Raw genomic sequence first — 21,650 nt, 5'->3', positions numbered from 1 at the left:
TTGACAGATCTACACTTTTTATAACTGGGGCCTCTGGAAATTAGGTGGTTTAGCTAGGTTTTTGGACGAATTTTGGTTAAGGAAAGTTTTTTAGCTCAACAATGGAGGTTCTCGGCAAAAATGGAAGAGAAAATGAATAGAAATAAATTTATAAGCCTATTGGACCATTTTGCCCTTAATCTTTTCCATAAATTACTATTTTATCCTTAACCAATTACCAAAAACCCTTAGCACCACCATATAATTTCAAGTGTGTCCTTCAATTTTAATTCCCACTTTGTCCTTTGAATCTTTATAAAATGACCATTTTACCCCCTTTGAAAAATATTGCTCATTTAGCAGTTTTCTATAATTCTTTTACAATTTCTTTACACAACAAGTTGTAAAATCCATTCTAGGGGTAATTTTGGGAGTGAAGTTTACTGACACACCTGAATTCGGATGTTACATTTCTTCCCCCCTTAAAAGAATTTCGTCCTCGAAATTTAAACAAATAAGTTGGGAAATCTCTCTCTTATTTGTTGCTCAACCTCCCATGTGGCTTCTTCCACCTTATGATTCTTCCATAATACTTTCACTAATGGAATTGTCTTATTTCGGAGCTCTTTTATTTTTCTGTCCAGTATCTGCACTGGTTGCTCCTCATAAGCTAAATCTTCTTTTAATTCCACATCGTCTGATTTTAAGACATGTGAAGGATCGCTAATGTATTTTCTCAATAAAGAAATATGAAATACATTATGAACTCGATCCATACTAGGTGGAAGTGCAAGTCTATAAGCCACCTTGCCCACTTTTTCTAAAATTTCAAATGGGCCAATAAATCTTGGAGCAAGTTTCCCTTTTTTTCCAAATCTCATCACGTGCTTGTAAGGGGCTACTTTCACAAAAACTTTATTCCCCGGTTGAAACTCTAATTCTTTCCTTTTCAAATCTGCATAGCTCTTTTGTCTGTATTGAGCTTGCTTCAATCTAGTCTTGATAATCTTTATATCGTCAACCATCCTCTGGGTTAATTCAGGCCCAAGAACTTGACTCAAATCATCTCGCTCTCCAATATCATCCCAATGTAATGGGGATCTACACTTTCTTCCATAAAGAGCCTCATATGGGGCCATTTTAATGGTGGACTGGTAACTATTATTATATGCAAATTCGATCAATGGAATCATTTCATGCCAGGTCATTTTATAATCTAAACAACAGGCCCTCAACATATCCTCTAGTATTTGATTCACCCTCTCTGTTTGGCCATCTGTTTGAGGATGATATGCTGTGCTAAATGCCAACCTCGTACCCAATGCTCTTTGTAAACTACCCCAAAAAGCTGAAACAAATTTGGGGTCTCTATCTGACACAATAGTTTTGGGTACGCCATGTAATCTCACAATCTCCCGTATATAAATTTGGGCCAATTGATCTGAAGTAAAACTATCTTTCACTGGAATAAAATGGGCAGATTTAGTCAATCTATCTACAATCACCCATAATGCATTATAACCTTTTTGTACTCGAGATAGGCCAATGATGAAATCCATTGAAATATCTTCCCATTTCCATTCAGGAATACTAAGTGGGTGAAGCAAACCTGAAGGTCTCTGATGCTCGGCCTTGACCTGTTGACATACCAAGCACTTAGCTACATAGTCACCAATATCTTTCTTCATACCTATCCACCAATAAGTTTTCTTTAAATCCTGATATATCTTTACTCCCCCAGGATGAGCAGTGTAAAGTGTATCATGTGCTTCACTTAGGATTTTCTTTCTCAATTCTAGATCTTGGGGAATACATACCCTGTTTCTGAACTTGAGCACTCCATCTATCATTTGAAACTCAGTTGCTTTCCCTTCATATATCTGTTGACTTATTTTCTGGCACCATAAATCTTCTACTTGCTTCTCTTTTATTTCATTGAAGAGATTAGGTTGAATTTCCAATCTGGCCACTTGACTTCTTATCACCTCAATCTGTTCCCTCTAAAACTCTTTTTGCAACTCTATTTGAATGGTGAGGTGAGCTATGACAATCTTTCTACTCAAGGCATCGGCTACCACATTTGCTTTACCCGGTTGATATTTAATATCACATTCATAATCTTTGACTAGCTCCAACCATCTTCTTTGTCTCATGTTCAAGTCTTTCTGAGTGAAGAAATATTTTAGACTTTTATGGTCGGTGTAGATATTACATTTAACTCCATATAAATAATGCCTCCAAATTTTTAAGCAAAAACCACTGCTGCTAACTCTAAATCATGGGTAGGGTAGCGTGTTTCATAATCTTTTAACTGCCGAGAGGCATACGCTATCACCTTACCCCTTTGCATCAACACGGCTCCCAAGCCATTATACGAGGCATCACAATAAATATCATATTCTACACCTTCCTCTGGTAAAACTAAAATAGGAGCTGTAGTCAACCGTCTTTTTAGCTCTTGGAAACTCTTCTCACAAGCTTCAGTCCATAGAAAAGGAGTTCCTTGTCTGGTAAGAGCTGTAAGTGGTTTGGCCAACCGAGCAAAACCTTGTACAAATCTTCTGTAATAGCCAGCTAGCCCTAAAAAGCTTCTAATCTCTTTCACAGTCTTTGGCCTCACCCATTCAAGTATTGTTTCCACTTTACTGGGGTCTACAGCTATACCTTTCTTAGTAACCACATGTCCCAAAAATACTACTCGATCCAACCAGAATTCACACTTAGAGAATTTGGCATACAATTTCTTTTCTCTCAATCTTTGTAGCACAAATCTCAAGTGTTCGACATGTTCTTCTTCTGATCTGGAGTATATCAAGATATCATCAATAAATACCACCAGGAATTTGTCAAGGCAATCATGAAATACTCGATTCATTAAATCCATAAAGATTGCTGGAGCATTAGTCAATCCAAAGGGCATTACCACAAACTCGTAGTGCCCGTAGCGAGTCCGAAAAGCTGTTTTTGGAATATCTTGCTCTGCAATCCTCACCTGGTGATAACCCGACCTCAAGTCAATTTTGGAGAACACAGAAGCTCCTTTCAATTGATCAAATAAATCATCAATTCGAGGCAACGGGTATTTATTCTTCACCGTCAGTTTATTCAACTCCCTGTAATCAATGCACATACGAAGCGACCCATCTTTCTTTTTGACAAATAGTATGGGTGCTCCCCAAGGAGAGTGGCTAGGTCTAATAAAACCCTTATCTAAAAGTTCTTGCAACTGTTTCTTTAATTCTTGTAATTCAGCTGGAGCCATTCGATAAGGGGCTTTTGAAATTGGGGCTGAGCCAGGTTCTAACTCGATACTAAACTCCAACTCTCTCTCTGGAGGTAAACCTGGTAGCTCATCAGGAAAGACATCTGGGAAATCTTGTACTATTGGGACATCCTGAATACCCAATCTTTGAACATCATGCTCGTGTACCACATGAGCTAAATATCCCGTACACCCCTTTTTTAATAATTTTTGTGCTTTTACATTACTGATTATCATACTAGGCTGATGACCCTCTCCAAAAGTAAAGTAATCCCCATTATCAAGTTGGAATCGAGCTTTTTTCTTTCTACAGTCAATCTCAACTCCATATCTTTCTAAGAAATCCATGCCTAGGATAACATCAAAATCGGGCATATCAAAGACAATCAAGTCCACCTTTAACTCTCTCTCATGTATCACTACCTTCTGGTCTTTTAGTATTTTATCTGTAATCACACTCCCACCATCTGGCATCTCAATTCTAATGGAATGGGTAGATCTAACAGGCACTAAACCTATCTTTTCAATAACCCCTGGTGCAATAAAGGAGTGTGTAGCTCCTGAATCAATCAATGCATATAAGGAAACAGAGTGGAAAAAGAGCTGACCAGTAACTGCAGATGGACTAGCCTCCGCCTGACTATGGGTAGCTGTATAAACCCGTGCATTAGTACCTCTCCCTGGTTGCACTGGTGGAATTAGGCTTTGTTGTGGCTGTATCTGAACTGGCACTTCAGTACTTGGGCAATCCTTTGCTATATGCCCTGGCTGTCGGCATCTATAACAAATCACTTGTTTCTGCTGGTACCAACATTCCCCACTATGACGTCTCCCACAAATCTGACATTGGGGAATATTTTCTTTTCTAGGCCTTTTGTCACTCTTCCAACCTTTTCTACTTGCTTTTGACTGGAATTTTCTTTTTCCTCTATTGTTTCTGAAACTGGAGCCAATTGAACTACCCCCTGATGTTGTAACTGGTGCAGAAATAGTCAATGAAGCAGGTAAAGCTGACTGACTTGGCATCACTGTTTGGGGTACTGTCAATGATAGAGGGGTTGACATAGAAGGTGCATTCCTGGGTAGCTTATTAACATATACCTCCAACCTTAATGCTCTCTCCAATGCCTCTTCATAAGTTTGAGGAGGTTGAGGTCCAGCTAGCACATGCAAGGCTATCTCCGGTCTAAGGCCCTGAAGAAATCTGTCTAACCGGAGACTAGGTGTACTCACCATACCTGGAGCAAAACTGGCTAAGACATCAAAACGGGTAGAGTAATCCTTTACTGAACCCTCTCCCTGCTGTAAAGAAATGAACTCTTGAACTTTGACTGCTACCACATCAGCTGTTCTGTATTGGGCCTCAAATACCCTTCTAAAGTCTTTCCAGGTCATCAGATCCACATTTCTGGTTTCTTTAACTAGGTCCCACCATACGCGGGCCTCTCCCCTCATTAAGAAACTGGCATACCGAACTTTTTCTCTATCAGTCATAGAAAATAAATCCATAGTACTTTCCACTTGCTTGATCCATTCATCAGCCACTAAAGGATCTTTAGTACCTTTGAATTCAGGAGGGGTATGCTGATTAGGTAAGGAATAAATGGGCTCAAGTCGCCTTTGAGCTCTAATTTCTCCTCTCCCTTCATTCCTCATTTCATTTCTGATTTCTTCTGTGACTTCCTCACGAATCTCACTTCTAATCTCATCTCGGATGGCATCTCTGGCTATATTTTTAGGTGTGGGTCTATCTTGACCCTCAGTCAACACCTGACGGACTATATTTCTTATTTCTGCTAGCCCAAATCCTGAACCAACTGATGGGGCAGGGTTAGACGGTTCTTCCGTCTCTCTCTGAATACGCCTTCCACGACCCCGTCCTCGTCCTCGTCCTCGTCTTGTGCTACTCATCTAATAACTGCATAAGTGTAATTACATAATATTCTATTATTTGAATACAGGTAAAGAAAATAACTTACTGCAGTCGATTCTCGGGAGCTGATCTATGAGACATGAGGGGCACCTGTGCAATATTAGAATGCAAAACCATATATATATTGTATTATATTACCACACATTATATTATATCTTTCTTTAAGTGCCCAAAATCGCGCTCTGATACCAAAAATGTAAACTCTCCTAACCATTGGGTGTGTTACAGAAAAAAACGGCATGAGTTCCCCTATTTTAGAGGGCCCGGGGAATATTTTTCTCTTTTTCATTATGCCCTGTAACACTCCCAATTTATAATTCACACAAACCAGTCCTACCAATCGACTGGATTTTTATCAACTTAATCACAATTAGTAAAATAAGTAAATAATAATAACCATCATAAAAATTTCACCCACAGAAACTTTATAATCAATTTTAATAACTAGCTGTATATATATATATACATATCCACCAATATCTACATCAAGTATATATATATATATATATATATATATATATATATATATATATATATATATATATATATATATATATATATATATATATATATATATATATATATATATATATATATATATATATATAGGCATATACTCACATATACATCAAAACATATATATATTAATAAAAATAAGGTGCCCTCCTCCCTTAGCCTCATGTCTCATTAGTGCTCCCCGGGAATCTTTGCTGCATTTCTTTACCTGTAAAATATTAAATTAAACGGAGTGAGCGACTATGGCTCAGTAAGAAAATCATACTCAACACTTAAAGCATTTTATACCAGTACTAATTTTTTCCATACTCAGCGTGTCTGGGCTATTTACAACAACATAATTGACATAGAACACGCATTTCACACGTATCATAATTCTTTTCTTTCACACATTTTTTCATTTCCTTGCTATACAGATATGATTCACTCATTATGATTTATGCATGTATGAGTGTCATGACATTTTTATTTTCTGATCGTACATCTTTCTCAACTCTTTATCAGCCACACAGGCTTGTATGCATAATTCTAATGCAAATGACTTTCATAAAATATTTACTAATTTATTTCTCTCTCATTCTCATTGATCGATTTAGACTACATATGATAGTACTTGCAGTCACCATACAAAATATAATTCTCTCTTACACGCATTTTTTTTTTCTTTGCTGTCCACACAGTACAGCTAATATTTTTCTTTGCTGTCCACACAGTACAGCTGATATTTTTCTTTTGCTGTCCACACAGTACAGCTGGTTGTCCACACAGTACAACCGATTATTTTATTTGCTGTCCACACAGTACAGCTAGTTGTCCACACAGTACAACCGATTATTTTATTTGCTGTCCACACAGTACAGCTGGCGTGTAAGGATTTTAAGTATGTTTTCTGTTTTCCTGTATCATATGAGTCATTATGAAAGCATGCATGACTTAGAAAATATTTTTCCTCTTTCTTTATTTTTTTTTTTCTAAATCATGCATATGTTATGATTCCTCATGTATGCATATATATGCATATTATGAAATATGCGCATTTGTGATTTTCCCTTATTCTTTTCATTCCTTCTCAAACATCATGTTATTTTCTCATGCATTTATATATATATATATATATATATATATATATATATATATATATATATATATATATATATCATGCCTCAAATTAATTTCAATTATACAATATAGGCTTAATATAAGGGTTATTTCACACATTTTATGCACATAATTAAGCAGAATTAACCTATATCGCATAAAATGACATTTTTGCCCTTATGGCCACAATTACCTTTTTACCCTTTTTGGCCAAAAATTACATCCTGAATCATAATGAATTTCTTTATCCTTTTAAGCATAAATAACCTTAATTCTAATACCTTACATACTGATATAAGTAAAGGTTATTTAAATAACCTAACTCAAATTTACTTCAAGTATGTAAAGTATGAAATTCTTACCTTTTCTTTGCTGATTTGGTGATTTAAGCTTATTCACCTTCTTTTCTTCTTTCTGGTAACCTTAATCAACCAAAAATATGATCATCCATCAAACTCCCAAATTTCACATATCTTAAAAATTAAATTTCTTACCTTAGAACTGACCAGAATTGACAGATCTACACTTTTTATAACTGGGGCCTCTGGAAATTAGGTGGTTTAGCTAGGTTTTTGGACGAATTTTGGTTAAGGAAAGTTTTTTAGCTCAACAATGGAGGTTCTCGGCAAAAATGGAAGAGAAAATGAATAGAAATAAATTTATAAGCCTATTGGACCATTTTGCCCTTAATCTTTTCCATAAATTACTATTTTATCCTTAACCAATTACCAAAAACCCTTAGCACCACCATATAATTTCAAGTGTGTCCTTCAATTTTAATTCCCACTTTGTCCTTTGAATCTTTATAAAATGACCATTTTACCCCCTTTGAAAAATATTGCTCATTTAGCAGTTTTCTATAATTCTTTTACAATTTCTTTACACAACAAGTTGTAAAATCCATTCTAGGGGTAATTTTGGGAGTGAAGTTTACTGACACACCTGAATTCGGATGTTACAATTTAATTAATATATTATTATTTTTTGTTCATCAAAATTTAATAAAATATAGAATGACTATGAAAAAGGAAAGAGAAAGGAAATTGGGTTGAAAAAGACATTTAACATGTTTCCATATTATAAATACCCAAGGCCAACCTATTGGCAGTCATAGAAGCTAAGAAATTTGAGTATTATTTCTAAGAGATGGAGTTAAAATGTGTGAGGGTGTGGTTGATTTTGATGTTGATGTTTATTTCATCAGAAAGATGGAGGGTTGAGGGTTGTTTGAAGCAAGAGAAATATGCTCTCTTGCAACTTAAACATTTCTTCAATGATCCTTACTCAATTCAAGATTGGGTTGAGGGAGATAAGGATTCATCAAATTGTTGTCAGTGGGAAAGGATTGAATGCAGCAATACAACAGGCAGAGTGATAGGTCTTGATTTGTACTATACAAGAAATTAGGAATTAGGAGAGTGGAACCTAAATGTTTCTTTGTTTTCTCCCTTCCAAGAGTTGGAAAGTCTTTATTTAAGTAACAATCTTATAGTTGGTTGTGTTGAAAATGAAGGTATTTCATTATCCATCTCATAATTAATTAATTGTTTTTAAATAATGCAGATTTACTTTAATTTGGTAAATTTAATTTATTAATAAGATATTTTTACAGGTTTTGAAAGATTATCACACTTGAGCAATCTCAAGGGTCTCTATCTTGATTACAATATGTTTAATGATAGTCATATTTTATCAGCTTTGAGCGAACATTCATCTCTCAAGTATTTAAGTTTAGCTTATAATCATTTAAGAGAACTAAACCATTTTAATGGTAATGTTTCATTACATAACTTAACTCTTATTATTATTATTATTATTATTATTATTATTATTATTGGATTGTTTTCCAGTTTCAAAGTTGAATAACTTGGAGTATCTTGATTTAAGCGGTAACACCTTCAACCATAGTATGCTATCATATGTGTCTACTCTCTCTTCATTAAAAGGATTAGATATATATGACATTGGATTAAAAGGAACATTTGATTTTCAAGGTAAGTTTGCTTCTCATTTTAATTTCTTATGGATAATACGATTTTATGTACAACCTCTATTTTATTTTGTTAAATTGAAAAGATGTCACAAGCTAACTTGGACATCATTTAAAATTAAAATAATAAAAGTCTTTTATCATGAAACATATTAGAAGCAATAATCTTTCATCATTAATAGATTTATTTTTAAATAGTATAAGGAATGTTTATAAGTGTCACATATTCTCTCTGTCTCTCTTGAGTAGTTTGAATAATTTATATACTAGCTTTAATGAAATCAAGAGCACTGAATTATAGTCCTTTGAATACTAACTAATTTAACTCACTCTTGTTATAATTATTTTCAGAACTAGTCTCTTTAAGCAATTTAAAGGCATTATACATGGGAGGAAATCAGATTAACAAAATGATATTCTCAAAAGGTATTGACTATTACATAATCTATTTTAATAATTTGAAACCAAACCTAATATAGTAATTAAACACTTGTCCTTGTTTTCATACGTTTCTTTTTTATGAGATGCAAAATAAAATAAAGAGTATTTCTATTACAATTATCTTTTTTTATACCAAATAAATTTAGGAACTTTATTTAATGAGAAAGCAATGAAAATAATTGTGTTTGAATCTTCTTATATACACACAGGTGTTGCAAGTTTGAAGACGTTATATTCACTTCATTTAAGAAATGTGTCTATTAGTGATGGAAATAGTCTCTTTCAGACATTGAGTTCATTGCCATCCTTACAATCTTTTGGTCTATGGTATTGTAATATTAGTGGAAGATTTTCTAGTCATGGTAAGTACATTAATATTGCCCAACAAAAGAAATCATTTTAAATAATTCTCTTAATTACTAAATAATTTTGGTAAAATTTGTTTTACCTTTTCAATGAAATAAAATAAAGACATTGAATTTTAATTTATAAGAAAGGATTTGGAAAGAATAAATTGAAATTTGATTTATATATTCTTTAAATGTACAATATTGCATTTTCACATATTAAACGAAAAACAACTTTATTTAATGGAGCTGAAATTATTTTAGACATGTTAAATATTATATGCCCAATCAAAATAGTCATCGAGAAGGGCATTATAGTAAATCTATCAAACACTGAACTTTAACAAAGTCTAGGTGTTAAGTGGTCTTGTTAAATAAGTTTATATAAGTTACAGTCTCTTACTATTGTTTGTAAAATTAGTTTCTGCAATTACAAGTGACATTATCATTGTTCCATTTTAATTGAAAACAAAAATAATCGTTTCATTTCCATTTTAACTATTATTAAAAAGATAAATTAGTTTTTGACATTCTAACGAGCTGTGAATGGTTAAATTTAAATTTATTTGAACCTATAATTCTATGAATTTATGATTATAATACAATTATTTCAAAATTATAATTAGAACCAATAACAATATGAAAAATACTTAAAAAATCTTGGGATGACCACGCTTATATATAATTAGTTCATGGAATGTCTTCTGTATTTTTCTTGCACATTTTTTTTCCTTTATGTGTAGAGTGGTCTTTATTCAAAAGTTTGATAGAGTTAAGTATTTTTGGTTCTATTTTTTATAACTACATTTTTCAAATGTTTGGAATTATGAGTTCTCTTCAACCTCAATGACACTCTATTTGACCAAAGTTAGAATATAATTACAAATAGTTGCTTATGATATAATTTTTGAATACACTAAGACATTGATTATTTAAGGCCTATGCCTAAACTTAAAATGGAAAATTTTTTAATATTATTACTTACATAAAAAATGTCTATACAAATTTCCAACTACATTAATTTATTGTCTTGTATTATTTATAATATTAATAATGCTAAAAATTTCTACTTCAGAATATTAGCAAATTCGATCCGTGTTTTACTAAAGAGTCCACATTTAATATATAAAATAGTTTTTGTCCATAACATCAATAGTTTTTTAATAAATTTTCATTATAAGGGTATTACTATAAATGTAATGAAACAGTTAATTTTGACAAAATTTGGGTGTTAAGTTGCCTTTTCAAACAAGTTTTATAACTTATAGTCTTTAATATTTACTTGCACAATTAGTTGCCCTAAATTGATAATCTCCCTTATTTGAAACAAAAATTAAATTTTAATTTCCTTTTAATTATTTTATCAATTATATTTTTATCATTTTAAATATCAGTTGTTAAAATTAAATTTATTTTTATTCTATAATACTATTAATTTATGATTATAATACAATTATTTTGAAATTATAAAAACCAATAATAATAAGATAAATATTTAGAAAATATTTTGAGTTGATCATGTTGATATATACAATTAGTTTATGAAATTTTCTCTTTATTTTTCTTATGCATATTTTTTCCTTGGTGTAGAATTGTCTGCGTTCAATAATTTGGCAGAGTTAAAAATCAGTTACACTATTATTTGCTACAACTTTCTTCAAATACTTGGAGCTATGAATTCTCTTGAGTCTATAAAAATATGAGATAGTAACTTCAACGACACTCTGTTTGATCAAGATTAGAACATATTTTTAAATAATCACAAATTATTGTTGCTTGTTGTTACTCAGTACAACACTCATGAATGAACTTGACTAACAATCTTCACTAGAATATGTTTTTTAAATAAGTTAAAACATTTTTTTTTTTATGGCTATGTCTAAACTTAAAAATGAAAAACTTTCAAATATTAATTTTGAATTTTATTACTTACATAAACAAATTAATTATAATATTAATAATAACGACAATTTCTAATTTAACATATTAGTTAATTGGATTGGGATCTTCAATTAGTATTATACTAAAGATAAAAACTCTAGTCTCATAGATCATTCATATCTTATTGTCTAATATTTCATTTGATTAGGAAATTTTTTCATAATTCATTTTGTTTAATATAAAAAAAAAATTAATTTAGATTAATGTTGAAGGTATATTTTATTTATTTTTACTTATATATTTCGTTTTTTTATGTAGAATTGCCTACTTTCAAGAATTTGACATATTTATCAATTATTAATAGTGACCTCAAAAATATTTTAAATCAAGGTTAGTAAGTTTTTTCTCTCCTTCTATGTTGAATTAATTGTTCTATTGAAAATTGGTTAATGTCAAGTAATCAATGACATATTAATATGATATGATATCATATTAACATGGTCTAACAAATTAATATGCTATTATTTACAGTTTTACCTACTCTCAAGAGTTTGGAAATAGTAGAGATAGAAGGAATTGCGCTCAACAACTTCCCTATGATATTGAATGGATCGTGCAATTCTCTTGAGACTTTGTCGCTTTATAAATGTAATGTCACAAGCACATTAGTTGAGCAAGGTCAATACTTTTCTCTCCTTACAATATTAATTAGTGATCAGTAAATTCATTTTTTTGAAAACAATGTTCTACAAATTAAGGATCGTATTAATCTGAATTTGTGGAAGACTTCGTAATCATGGTAACTATATTACTTTAAATTATTCTGATAATTATTGAGTGATTTTTAACAAAGTAATAACGGATTTGGTGAGATTGGTTTATTGATTCTTTAATTGTACATTTTATTTTTACATTAATTAAACCAAAAACATTTTTATTTAATCTTGCTGAGATTATTTTCTCTAGTCGACATGTTAATTATTATATACCCAATTAAATTTAAAATAGTCACTTAGAAGGGTATAAAAGTAAAAACGGTCAATTTTAAAGTGGCCTTTTAAGTATTATTTCTAAAATAAGTGGTTGTAAATTGATAATCTTAATTCATAGAAAAGAAAAATAAAAGTATAAATAACATTTTAACTTCTATATAAAACATCAATTAGTTATTATAATTTTAAGCATGAGCTGTTAATAAATTAAATTTATTTTAATCTATAATACATTTAATATATGATTATCATACAATTATTTTGAAATTATATTTAGAACTAAAAATAATATGAAACATACTTGATAAACTTTTTGGGGTGCCATGTTTATATATATATATATATATATAAAATTAGTTTATGGAATGTTTTATATATTTTCCGTATATTTTTTTTTCTTTTTGAGTGGAATTGTCTACCATTAACACTCATAGATAATTTATCTCTCATACTTCAATATTAATTTGATTAGACCTTTTTTTTAATAGTATGTTTTGTTCTGTATAATAAAACATTAATTTAGATTAATGTTTAGAGTATATCATTTTTATTTCTGTTTATATATTTCATTTACTTTATGTAGAATTGTCTATTTTATAATTTTAATCTCATAAGCATCTTAATTAAATAGGGTAAAGATTTCTTTTTTATTGTGCAATATTAATTAATTTTTAGTTTTGAATTCAATTGAGCATAACCTATCAAATATATAAAATAGTTCTTGTCCACAACATCAATAATTTTTTAATAAATTTCAATAATTTGTTCGAACAGTTAATTTTGACAAAATTTGGGTGTTAAATTGCTTTTTTTAAACAAGTTTTATAACGTATGGTCTTTGATTATTGTTTGTACAATTAGTTGTCCTAAATTGATAATCTCCCTTATTTGAAGCAAAAATTAAAGTTTAATTTCCATTTTAATTATTTTACCAATTATATTTTTATCTTTTTAAATATCAATTGTTAAATTTAAATTTATTTTTAATCTATAATACTTTTAATTTATGATTGTAACACAATTATTTTGAAATTATAAGAACCAATAATAATATGATAAATACTTGATAAACTTTTTGGGTGACCATGTTGATATATATAATTAGTTGATGAAATATCCTCTTTATTTTCTTTACACGTATTTTTTCCTTTGTGTAGAATTGCTTACATTCAATAATTTGACAAAGTTAGTAATCAGTGACACTATTATTCATTACAACTTTCTTCAAATGTTTGGAAGCATGATTTCTCTTCGGTCTATTAAAATTTGGGATAATAACTTCAATGATACTCTATTTGACCAAAGTTAGAACATGTTTTTAAATAATTGCAAATTATTGTTGCTTATTTTTACTTAGCATAACACTTATGAATGAACTTGATTAATAATCTTCACTAGATTATGTTTTTTGAATAAATTAAGACATTTCTTTTTTTATGGCCTAAATTTAAAATGGATAACTTTTAAATATTAATAGTGAACATTATTACTTACAGAAACAAGTTATTTATAATATTAATAATGATAACAATTTCTAATTTAGCATATTAGTTAATTGGATTGGGATATTCAATTAGTGTTGCACTAAAGATAAAAACTCTAGTCTTATAAATAATTCATATCTCATTCTCCAATATTGATTTGATTAGGAAATTTTTTTCATAATTCAGTTTGTTCAATATAAAAAAATTAATTTAGATTAATGTTGAGGTTATATCTTATTTATTTCCACTTATAAATTTCATTTGTTTTATATAGAATTACCTATTTTAAGAATTTGACATATTTATCAATTATTAATAATGAGATTGTATTTGTTTTATAATAATAAATTTGGTGAGATTGGTTTATAGATTCTTTATTTTTACACTAATTAAACAGAAAACATCTTTATTTAATCCTGCTTAAATTATTTTTAGGTGGACATGTTAGGTAATATATGCCCAATTAAAATAGTCACTTACAAGAGTATTAAAATGAATGTCATCAAAACGGGTAATTTTAACATAATTTATGCGTTAAGTGGCCTTTTTAATCAAGTTTTATAACTCATAGTCTTTTTGTAATAATGTTTCTGAAATAAGTGGTCTTAAATTGACAATGTACTTAATAGAGAAGAAAAATTAAAGTTTAAATGCCATTTTAACTACCAAATAAAATATCAATTAGTTTTTATCATTTTAACACTCTATAAGTCGTTAAAATTTTAATTTATTTTAATCTATAATACTTTTATTTATTATTATAATAAAATTATTTTGTAATTATAAGAACCAATAATAATATGAAAAATACTTGACAAACTTTTAGGGTGACCATATACATATATACAATTAGTTTATGGAATGTATTTTATGTTTGCTTTACGCATATTGTTTTTTTTTATAGAGCGTTGTATTAATTATAATATGAAAAATACTCGACGACACTTTATCAGACCAAGGTTATAACATAAATAATTTATTATTGTTGTTACTCAATACAGCGCTCATGCATGAACTTGATTAATAAATCAAATTACTTCTATTGCTATATCAAATGCACACATTAGCATCTTCACAAGACTATGCTTTTTAAATAAAGTAAGTCATTTCTTATATATGGCCTACGCCTAAACTTAAAATGGAAAATTATTATATATTATTTTTGAATAATTTTGCTTGTATAAGCAAATTATTTACACAATTTCTAATTATTTCAATTAAATTTTAAAAATAACATTTAAATTATTTATAATATTAATAATGATAACAATTTCTAATTTAACATATCAGTTAATTAGTTTGGACATTCAATTAGTCTTACACTAAAGAGTCTATTAATTAAACACTATGAGATTACTTGTCCCATAAAATAAGAGATAAAATCTAGTCTCATAGATCATTCATATCTCATAGTTAGACTTTTTTTTAAATTTATTTTGTTTAGTATAATAAAAAAATTAATTTAGATTAGCCTCTTAGCTAGTTCACAATATATCTTATTTATTTTGACTTACATATTTCTTTTTTTATGTAGAATTGTTTACATTCAAGAATTTGACATATTTATCAATTGGATATAGTGACCTCAAAAACACTTTAAACCAAGGTTAGTAGTTTTCCCCTCTACCTCTATGTTAATTCAATTGTTGTATTAAAATTTCAGTTCAGATAAGCTAAGATAGTCTAATAAATTAATATGATATTGTTTACAGTTTTGCCTAATGTTACAAGTTTGAAAAGTGTAGAGATATATGGAAATACTCTCATCAACTTTCCTGTGATATTGAATGGATCGTGCAATTCTCTTGAGACTTTACAGATTTATAATTGTAATCTCACAAACACGTTAGTTAAACAAGGTTGATACTTCTTTTTCATATAACACTAATTAATTTTTAGTTTTTGATTTAATCAAGTAAAACCTATTAATGACTTATTTAATTCATTTTTTTTAATAATGACTTGTTTGCAGATTTTCCCACTTTCAGGAACTTGAAATTTTTGTACATTTATCATACTCCTCTTCGGATGTTCAATGGATCTTTTCTAAAGCAAGGTTAATACTTTTCTTTCTCCTTAATCTATAAGTGACTGACATATATACATATATACACACACCTCTTCACCTTCATATAGTAACTTTTATGGTTAGTTTTTCTTTAAGAAAATAAAATTATGAACTGTTATTGGAATGAAATATAATCATAATATTGATCTAAAAAATTATTTGTTGATTTTTACTATATCTTTTTATAATTAAATAGCAAACGGAAATTTAAAATATATATATAAAAGTTTACATGAGTCAGTGATATTTTCAATTCCCTTATGTTCTTGAATACACACACACATAATCATATTAAAAGAAAAAAGAAAAAAATACACTTGACTGATTTTTCGTTGAGAATAATTTCTACACTATAATAATAATTAAGCATATTGATTAATTATAAAATTTCATAATTATAATTCTTAATTATTTTCATATAATAATCTTTAAAGAACTTTTTTTTTTCATTTCAGGAATTTGTAAGTCACTTCATCTTCAAAAGTTGGTCATTGTAGACAGTGATTTGGGCGGTAACTTGCCTTGGTGCATTACGAACTTGACTTCCCTTGAACTTGTTGATATCTCATCAAATCAATTTACTGGAGACATATCCTTATCTCCTCTTAAGGTGCTAACATCCATCCAAGACTTATGGCTTTCAGACAATCAATTCCAAATTCCAGTTTCACTTGAACCATTTTTTAACCACTCAAAACTCAAGATCTTCCATGGTGAGAATAATGAAATTTATGTAGGAAGCCAATCACAATATTTGGCCCCAAAATTTCAATTAAATCCCATCAAATTAGCGACCCATAATGGTTCATTGCCAAAAATACTGGGTGTTTCTTTTCCCAAATTCCTCTATAGTCAACATGAATTAGAAGAAGTTGATCTCTCCAATCTTAATTTGACGGGAAATTTTCCAGTTTGGTTGTTAAACAACAACACCAACCTAAAAGGACTTTATCTTGTTAACAATTCTCTTTCAGGGCCTTTGCAATTACCCATTCATTCTCATATATCTTTGAAAGAATTAAATATCTCCATCAATTGCTTCCATGGGTATATTCCAACAAGAATTGGAGCTTATCTACCAATGCTACAAACTTTAAATATTTCTCGAAATTCTTTAGATGGTAGCATTTCCTCATCTTTTGGTGACATGAAATCATTGAAAAGCTTGGACTTGTCCTATAATTCATTGATCGGACAGATTCCTTATCAGATGGTCATGGGTTGTTTTTCATTACAATTCCTTGTATTGTCAAACAACAGCTTGCAAGGTGAAATATTCCCAACAACTTTCAACCTGAAAAACCTGTTAAAGTTACAATTGGATGGCAATAACTTTACTGGAAAAATCCCAGATAGCTTGTCTACTTGCTCCTTAGAAGGGTTGTATATAAGTGATAACCATCTTGTTGGCACGTTACCAAGGTGGTTAGGAAATATGTCAAATTTGAGAGATATTATAATGTCAAATAATCATCTTGAAGGTCTAATCCCATTGGAGTTTTGTCAATTAGAAAATCTTGAAGTATTAGACCTTTCAAAAAACAATATTACAGGGAGTTTACCATCTTGCTTTCCCCCTTCGTCAATTAAACAAGTTCATTTGTCAAGAAATAAGTTACAAGGAAAGTTAAGTGATGGATTTTCTAATAGTTCTTCCTTAACGACATTAGATATTGGATATAATCACTTTGAAAACAACATTCCAGATTGGATTGACAAGGTTTCTAATTTGACTTACCTTATCTTGTGTAATAACAATTTTCAAGGTGAAGTGCCAATTAATTTGTGTAAGTTAGATCAATTACGATTGATAGATCTTTCTCATAACATGCTTTCAGGGCATATCCCTCATTGCTTAAATATTGCAATAGTAAGTGATGTGTCTGATTCCTCACTTGATGATACGAGGCCTTCAACTTCCTCGCTTGATTTTGCTACATCACCAATTGAAGCTCTGATGAGAAAGGAAGAAATTATAGAGTTTACTACGAAGAGTATATCTTACTCTTACCATGGAAGAATCCTCTCTTACATGTCTGGCATTGATCTCTCAAGCAATAAGTTAGTTGGTATGATTCCTTATCAAATTGGAAATCTTGTTGGAATCCATGCACTTAATCTCTCTCACAACAATTTGACAGGACCAATCCCATCAACATTTTCAAATCTCAAGCAGATTGAGAGTTTAGATATTTCATATAACAATTTGACCGGAAAAATCCCTCCTCAAATTGTTGAACTATATAATTTGGCTGTTTTTAGTGTGGCATATAATAATTTATCTGGCAAAACTCCTGATAGAACTGCTCAATTTGGGACATTTGCAGAAAATAGCTATGAGGGAAATCCACTTCTTTGTGGAGAACCATTGCCCAAAACCTGCAATCCCATTGAATCACCATTTTTTATGCCAAAAGCTTCAAGTAATAGTGGAGAAGACAATACTGTCATTGACATGAATATCTTCTATGTAAGTTTTGCAGTTACTTATATAATTTTTCTTGTAGGGATTGTTGTAGTTTTGTATATAAATCCTTACTGGCGTCGTACATGGTTTTATTTTGTTGAGTTGTGCATAACATCTTGCTACTATTTTGTCATAGATCATCTTCCAAAATGATATGATGATGAAACAGTTAGTTGGATTTTATGTACCTATCTTACAAAATTGGCCTGTTTTGATTTGGTCTCCAAAATTTAAATCATTTTGTTCATATTTAGTATCATTTTGAAGAGAATTATAAAATTATATGGTGTCAAATATTTTGTAATTTAAAGTAATGTATTTATGAAAGATGTTGGTCGAAGAAAACAAATCTACCAATTTCTGCAAAGTTCTTTTTTCAAACTACATATCCTTCCTCTTATTTACTCTAGCAATATTTTGTAATTTAACTATTGAAAACTGCTCTTTCTCTTATACTAGAAGAGCAGTTTGATTGTCTTCTTTTTAATTTAAACCTATTTATTTTTAAATATTATTTAATTGATTTTTCTAAGGAAATTAATAACATTTACTTAAAGCTAATTATGCACCTAGAAGAATTGGATTTGATTCGGGCAAATTCAAATGAGACCTAACTTAAGATCAATTTAAATTAATTGAGGCAACTCAAATTGATTACCGATCGACAAATTGAATTTCAAACTTAACTAAAAATAATTTAAAATTTTGATTTGTTTTAAGCCAACCTAAACTCAACCAATTTTTGAAAATGAGCCTAATTCTTGACTAAAACTTAGCTTATTTAATTTGATCTTGAGTAGTTAAATCAAATCCAGCTCTAATTACATGTATACCTATTTTAATTTTAATATCTTTATTTCTTTTATTTACTCGGCTCAGAGCTAGAGTCTCGGAGCAACAAAACTCATCCAATATCCCTCCTAGGCTGGGTTACGTCTACTCGAGGTCCGTTGACTTCATTCTATTATGGATTTATTAGGGAAGCGATTGCTTCTTTATCAAATCTAATCCCTGTTTTTTTTTTTTTAATCACCGACTATAAAAAAAACTCTCCATTTTTGCAATTAGGGTTAGATACCGATCGGATCAAGTTTAAATATCTTTTTATTTGAGTTTGATTAAAATAGAATATAATTTAATTAAAGTTTATTCAGTCAAAATTAAATTTATCTCTAGTTTGGTTTGAATGAAAAATAACTTAGTTTGATTTGATTTGAGTTTAACTCGATTTTATACCTTAAATAAATAGTTTAAATTCATAATTCGGTTCAAAATGAATTAATAATTAGAATTGATGGATGAATATATGGTTCGAATTTATAATTTAAATTTATAATTCATTGATAAGATATTATTTTACTTAAATAATATTTAAAATTTTTTATTCAAACTATGAATTCGAACTGAATTATTTATCGATTTTTATCCACTCTTTCTTTTGCTTTCGTTTTTTTAAATTCATTTAAACATTTGAGAACACGTGTTACAATTTGATTAATGCATCATTTTATTTGAAGATTTTTATTAATTCTTCATGAAATGATAAAAACTCCCTTCAATTCTATTGGCAGAAATTACCTAAATTTATCCCTACCGTTGATTTCTATCCCAAAATCTCAACAAAGTTAATTGCGCCTGACACAGTTTGACACGCCTCATGCAAATTCATTATCCGCAAGGCACGTGTTTTTTACGCGTGAAGCCATGCCATCCGTTCTCGAAGAATCGTCGACCATTTCGTCTGATCACGCCAAAAAAAAAAGTTGGTGATTTTCAATATACCCCTTAACCTGATAAGACGTGGCACAATAAAATTGAGTTTTTTTTTATATAAAATTTATTTTAAATTAATTTAATATAACTTAAAATTAAATTATATAATATTAAAATTTATAAAAAATAATTTAATATAATTTGAATTCATTCAAATATTTTAAAAAATATTATTTTAATAAAATATGTTAAAAATAAATTATAAAAAATTAAAAAATAATATCTATAAATTAAAATCTTTATAAGTAGTATATAATTTTATTTTTATATAATTATAATTATTTAAATTATTATTTATTTTTATTTAAATATTTTATCTTATTATTAAATAGTAAGAATTTGATTTGTTTAGTTAGAGTATAAATGTCTTTTAAAGTTTTTACTTATATTATAATTATATATGATATTTTTAAGAATTTAAAATTTTTACCGATTGCATATAATTATATATTTATATAATTATTATTACTTATATTATTAAGTAATAAAAATTTGATTTAGATTATTAATGTATTTTAAAAGTTTTAGTGCATAAATTTTTAAACAATTTGTTAATAAGAAAAAATATTATATTAAGTACTTTATTAATAGTATATTAAGATAATTTAGTAAAGAAATTAAAATAATAAAAATAATAAATAATTTCAATTAATTTATATTAGAGTAAGTTAACTCGAATATTAAAGAATTAAATTATATTTAAAAAATTTTAATATAAAATTAAATATCTTTAATATAAAAGTTGAACTAATATAATATAATCATAATTTAACGACACAATCTGCCAGATGTTAAAATAAAAAATATATGTTTGTAATGCTAGGTGCCATAACGAAACGAGATGTCGTAAAATATTTTCCTGTTTTTCAACCATCCAGCATGAACTATTTTCAGGTTTCGTATAAATAATTGATTTCTTTTAATTTTTTTTCTTGTTTTTCAGCCGTCAAATGTTTTTCAGCTCAATTTTTCTTTATCAAATGATGTGTGCCATTTTGAATAATTAAAACTTAATAAATGAGAATTTGTCAATACATCAAATTGTGGAAGGAACAAGCCTTAGGAAATCTTTTTTACACATTGGTGCTATTATGTTATCATCTTTTTTACATGCATGTAGATACAGCCGTGTATCCAAATTAATTCGCACAAATATTTTAAAATAATAAATAAATATGATTCCCTCAAATTTTTGTGTACAAAAATAGAAAATGGTAAATTGATGACATAAACTATTTTAAATGTTAATAGATCTTTAGACAAAAATTTTTAGATTTTCAAAGATAAAACCCTTCGCCGGATCATCCGTTTTATAATCATAGATATGGTAAATATAATAGATTTAATTATCTTATAATTTAATAAATTATTATATTAATAAACAAAATAAAATAAAATGATATTATGTCTCTTCTGTCT

At 28.8% G+C, this 21,650-nt stretch overlaps 1 protein-coding gene across 1 annotated transcript; it reads left to right on the top strand.

The window, feature by feature from the left end:
- Nucleotides 1–15,619: 15,619 nt before the first annotated feature.
- Nucleotides 15,620–18,708, top strand: LOC123194909 (receptor-like protein 15). Its single transcript, XM_044608413.1, has 3 exons — nucleotides 15,620–15,782; nucleotides 15,896–15,979; nucleotides 16,447–18,708. Exons 1-3 carry the CDS (start codon nucleotides 15,620–15,622, stop codon nucleotides 18,609–18,611), a joined length of 2,412 nt encoding a protein of 803 aa, XP_044464348.1. The 3' UTR covers nucleotides 18,612–18,708.
- The last annotated feature ends 2,942 nt before the right edge of the window (nucleotides 18,709–21,650 follow it).

Source organism: Mangifera indica, chromosome 13 (genome assembly GCF_011075055.1).
Source record: "Mangifera indica cultivar Alphonso chromosome 13, CATAS_Mindica_2.1, whole genome shotgun sequence".
NCBI lineage: Eukaryota > Viridiplantae > Streptophyta > Magnoliopsida > Sapindales > Anacardiaceae > Mangifera > Mangifera indica.
Note: the sequence above shows the minus strand (reverse complement) of the source record. Positions and strands in the feature narration are given on the sequence as shown.